Genomic DNA, 5,690 nt, shown 5'->3' with positions numbered 1-5,690 from the left:
AATAGGGCGTTACAGACTTGGAATTATCCTTAAAAAGACCTCCCGGAAGGCAGATCGCCCACGTGTTGCGTTGCCATAACTTAATAAAAACAAAGCAAAAACATAAAATTAGTACACAATATATTTAAACTTAATTTCCGTTTTCTAAAGAGGAAAATTCCGTTCTTCCTACTTCCATAGATCTGATAGAAAGAGTGGCACATTACAGCATTTACAAGCGAATTTCAATAATTTACACAACAATATCGCGAAATATAACAATTCATTTGTTTCATTTTTCCAGGAAAGTATTTAAATCTACGATGAATCCGCAGGCTCCTACAAATTATCTTTCTGTTTCAGTCGAAATAATTAGTCAAGTGATGACGTAAGTTTTTGCATTCGAAACTATAAACATTTTATTTTGGCCTGTTCCCTTTCCTCGGGGCACTAAAAGGGCCTTTGTTTTCCATACCCATATGACTCGATAAAAGACGAGGCAATTATTTTAAAATCGATTACCTTGTTAAGTGATGTAATGTGCCACTCTTTCTATCACGTCTATTAGGTTTATAGAAGTAGGAAGAACGGAATTTTCCTCTTTAGAAAATGGAAAACAAGTGTACAATTTCAGTAAAATACATAAAATGACACCTTTGAGAAAGCTTGCTGCTAAATATATTCTATCGGTAACGAATAAGGAAAACATATTTAATGTTTACGACTTTGCATGCAAAGTAGCCGATAACAATATTAAATATAAATGTTGGAAATGGTTCGACGACGAATGTATGGAAGTGTTCGAGAAATCAAATTGTTTTAACTGTAGTGAAAACACAATCAGCACGCTCGTATCTCGTCCCATATATAAATGGATGGACGAAGCGGACGTCTTCCATATTGTTTATCACTGGGCTGAGGCCAATGTAACCAAATCGGCAAATCTCAGAACCGTTATAGAACCGTACTTATCAAAAATCAGATTCCTAACAATATCACCGGAACGCTTTAACCGTTCTGTTTTGCCACTTGCGAAAGGACAATTATTGACGGATGAAGAAATTGAAGGCATAAAAGAATCCTTACCAACCACATCTGTATCAAATCTCCCTGCTACTATTTGCAGAAATACAAAAAAGAGAAGAAATACATATTACGAAAACTTGTTTTCCTATAAGAATCGAAGTTCCATGAAAAGTGATAAAGATATTCTGGTGACCGGTAACACCCGATTTTTATGTAAAATAATTGCAAAACACAATTGCTTCGTTACCGAAATTATTCTTCCAATAAGACATGCCAGACACGGCAGTATTTCAGTTTTCGTGGATGTTTTTAATACTTACAGAGGAAACTCATTTACCCAAAAATTTTCTTGCGGTGCCGAAGGACGTGCAATAGGCTCATTTTACATATATATTAAGAAATATAAATCATACGAAATTACTGCTCGGATTAAAGAGACTCATATTCTTCCAGAAAACAAAATACGAGTGATAAAGGACAGCCATTATTATATTCCTTCAGGAGAAGAGAATGAAGCTACAAATAACGAAAAGGAGGAAGAAAACAATAGACAAAATTTTTATTTTGAAGTAAATCTTTACTTCTAAAACTAGAAGAAGACAATAAATAATTTTATTCATAAAATGTTTTGTTTTATTTATTTTTAATATTCAGTAAGTTTGCATATGGTGAGAAAACGACTTTCTCATTATAATTATGAAAGATTTTGTTATACCATAAAAATCTGGTGGAACCAGCTTGTAAAGTAGAGCTCCGCAAAAACATCGAAATAAAGGAAACTTTTGAAAGTTGTGTCATAACATCGGGAGATTAACAGCAATACTCAATATTTGAATAAAGTACACATTACACAGCCTATAATTACAAGAAGTTTTTGATGAAGTAATGTCACCATGATGATAAATCGGATAAAAGGCTTCGAGCTTTACTTTGTTTTATTTAGTTATAGCAACGACAACACTTGAGAGATTTGCCAATGGGAAATGCCTTCCGGGAAATCTTTTTAAAAGGTAACTGGCCTCTATTCAGATGTTACAGAAGTGGAGAAAACCCGGAAAACTCCACCTGGCCAGCCCGTCCTAGCGAGGCTCGAACCCACGACTAAACTCCAGTGTTTAGGGAACGGAACCGCTTGGCCACTAGTGGGTCAGTTTTACTTTGTGCCTTCACTGGATTGTTCGAAGAAGCTCTAAGTACTAATGTTCGGCCAAATTATTGAAGGTGCAACGACTTTAATGTAGTAAGTACAGTTCAAAGCCTTTTTGTGAAGATGCTTGTTTTCCGGATTCATTTTCACGGTGACATTGCTCCATTAAAAACTTTCTTTAGTTGTAGTCTGTGTTATGCGTACTTCTTTTACATGTCGAGTCTTATTGTCGAATCTGCTTCAGGTATTCTTATGCCATAACTTTCAAAAGTTTCCTTTATTTAGATGTTTTAACTAAGCTTCACTTTTCAACCTGTTTCCACAAGTTTTTTATGGGATAATAGAGCGGTTGCGGTCGTCGTATTCAGCACAAAACGTGAACGGCGGACGGTCGAGCGCAGCCATTTGGCAGTTCTATACGGTCGATAATGGTGGTCGCTACCTCTAGCATGACAAGTAGACGATCGGCTTAAACTTCATTTTTTTGTGTTTGGAGTTAAAATTGTGAATAATTTTATTAAAATAATGGTTATTTAAGCATTTAGGAATAATATTGTAAAGAAACAGACGATTTTAATCCAGAAATTATTTAATTATTCTATTTTTTAGCAAGTGATGCGAAGTGACTATAGAATCTATATACCATGTATTTAAAAGCCATTGTCGTGTCCCGTCTGTAACGGTATGCCTAAAACGCCCACTAGGGGCACCCTAGAGATCATTTTAAATTAACAATAAATTATTTTTATTTGTAATAGGAATTTATTATTCATATGAATTTATTATTATATGCCTTGCCTTGCCTTATTATATCCCTTGATTAACCTTACGCCGCACGTTTATATCCCGTGACTCACAAGTCAGTGAACGTCGCGCATTGACTCACGGGAATTTGTGGAACATTTAAAATCGAGGTTTACAAGCAAAGTAAATAAACAAATTAAACTATTTTAAAGTTTTATAGAATGTTTAACAAGTAGAAATGTAGATACGTATGATGCGATTGGGACTTTAACAGAGCTGTAGAGCATATTGATAGGAACAAAAAAGTCAAAGGAACCGTGTCTCAGGGAAATTTCTAAAGAACACCCACTAAGGGGCGACCCGGGCTACTAGTTTACATATATTTGCCTTCATATTAGCTTATCTTACGGTAGGTTTGTTCTTCCACGGCATCTTCTACCATCAACAGCGTAATACGTTTGTAAATTTACTAAAAATTACTTTTCCGAGCTACTTTCGAATTTACATAGGCCACTACTTCCCTCGACAAAAGTATGAGGTAGGCCGATCGTACGGTAGAAGACATCACTCTACTTAAAAATAATTATTTAGTGTTATTAAACATCCTATAAATATTTTAAAATAATTTGTTTATTTACCTTCACTGGTAACCCTCGATGTTAAATGTATTCGCCATTTTTTCAACAAATTTCCCGTGAGTCAATGCGCGACGTTCACTGACAAGTGAGTCATGTGATGTTGTGAACATGCGCTGCGACGAATTTTTCTTGAAGTTAAAACGTAAACCGCGTACTTCTGCTTGCCGTGTAAAAGTAACGTTTGAACTTGCGCCGCAACCTCTCTAATAACAATTAACTACTGGCCAGGTGGCAGCCTACCGCTCCGGGGGGGACCCGAGACCGAATCCGGTCGGCTCGAAAAATCTACAGGAATTTTTCGGGGAGTGGTCCGTCCGGATATGTCGGGTCCCGTTCCTCACCACCCAGTCGCTTCATTGTGGGCCTGGCTGAACCCATAATGGACTTGCTAAAAACAGGCCCTCTTAGTGCCCACAGAGCGGCGAGTTAAAAAAAAAATTAACTGCAGTGGACATCGGAGCAGTATACATTTCAGGATATACAGGATATTACAAAAACTGAATTGTAAATTTAAATTGTCTCAATCCAATCCGATGTTCAACAAATATGTTCGACACTGCATCCTTTGCTGGAACACATATGTTGAATAGTATTTTACTGATGGGATTTTTCACACAAGATCTTAACATTGTATGACTCATACATATAGTTTATCGCACGAGTCCCCTCGGAGATATGTAAGTTACACTTAATCAGAAGCACCGTAAGTTAAGTTTTCTCCTTTGTCCATATAGTTGTCATATGAGAGATCTTTTTCAGTGGGGCGTTAGTCCCAGGAGCTTCAGAGATATCAGTATCACTCAAGCTATATTGGTGTATATCGCTCGAGATGTTCAATCGGTTGTCAGTGCACTCTATATAATATACTTAATATAATACGTATACCATATATACATATAATATACATAATTGTTTATCTTCATTCGATTTATTGTTTTCTGGCATTAGACAAAGATATATGACGATACGTACTGTACAACGAAAGTTTAGTTTTTGTTTTGTTTATATGCCATTTCGGTAAATATGTAAATTTGCAGACTAAAAAAACTGCATAAATTCGTAATAATTTGATGTTTATATTTATTTACATATTTATACTTACATTCTAAAAGAACAAAACATTAAATTATTTAATAATAATAATAATAATAATAATACGAACAACTTCAACGAAAAAACTTCGATTAAAGTCGCAAAATTGCGATATCAACCTTAAAATTTTGTCAATAGATGAAGTCAGAAGTATATCTAAATATATAAAATTACTTGTCCTGACTGACTGAATGACTGATTCATCATCGCCCAGAGCAAACCGCTGAACCTAGAGGTGAAATTTGGTACACAGTTATACCCCGTTCACACCGAGCATTTCGATCTAGATTGTGACCAAAGTCTGTGACTATGCCTTGGTCGACTTCTCTCGACCGTTTCAATCTCGACTGAAACGAGGTTCAATCGCGATCGACTGGAGAGAGTTCTCGAAATTAGATCCGGTTATAAGAGAGATCCCACAATCCCACGCGCGCGAGAAAATACAAGATGGCTGCGGAACACGTTTCGGGCTATCGACAGAGAAATAAAAAAGACATCTGGAGAGACGACGATATCTGTCTATTATTAGATGTATGGCAAGAAAAGTACTGTATTTACTTCTAAACAAAACTTCCATTTTGTTTGTTGGTGTTTGTGACTTACCGCGTAGTTACGTCAGTTTTATGATCGCGTGTAATAGCCAGGTTCTTCTCGAGCGGACTGCCTGTGCGAACAGCACGACGTTCGACTAGCGACAGTCACAATCCAGATTGTAAGTAAATCGAGATCGAAGTGAGTCGTGGATTGTGTGCGAACGTAGTATTAGGGTACGTCAAGAAAACGCACACTAAGAAGGGATTTTTCGAAATTCCCAAGCGGGAGAGAGAGGGAGAGCATTAAGGCTTAACCAGAAAAACGGCTTATACTGTACTATTTTAGATGCGATTTTTTCTTTTCAACTACGTTTAGTCTTTATTGAGTACTTAGGTGTATTAAATTGATAACATTTCAGACATTGTTATAAATATTTTTATCTATTTCGATTTTTAAAATGTTCGAACCGTTTTAAATTCGAATTTGTTATTGCGTATTGGTTCGATTATAGAACGATTGTAAACGTTCCA

General features: G+C 36.2%; 1 protein-coding gene across 1 annotated transcript; it reads left to right on the top strand.

Annotated features, from left to right (window-relative positions):
• Positions 1–267: 267 nt before the first annotated feature.
• LOC111627099 lies at positions 268–1,612 on the top strand. The gene is made up of 2 exons (XM_023370654.1): positions 268–367; positions 548–1,612. The coding sequence occupies exons 1-2, from the start codon at positions 303–305 to the stop codon at positions 1,590–1,592; spliced, it is 1,110 nt and encodes a 369-aa protein (XP_023226422.1). The 5' UTR covers positions 268–302; the 3' UTR covers positions 1,593–1,612.
• The last annotated feature ends 4,078 nt before the right edge of the window (positions 1,613–5,690 follow it).

This window comes from Centruroides sculpturatus, unplaced genomic scaffold (genome assembly GCF_000671375.1).
Source record: "Centruroides sculpturatus isolate CEXI.00-Female unplaced genomic scaffold, Cexi_2.0 scaffold334, whole genome shotgun sequence".
Classification (NCBI taxonomy): Eukaryota; Metazoa; Arthropoda; class Arachnida; order Scorpiones; family Buthidae; genus Centruroides; species Centruroides sculpturatus.
This window is presented reverse-complemented; position numbering and strand designations above follow the sequence as displayed.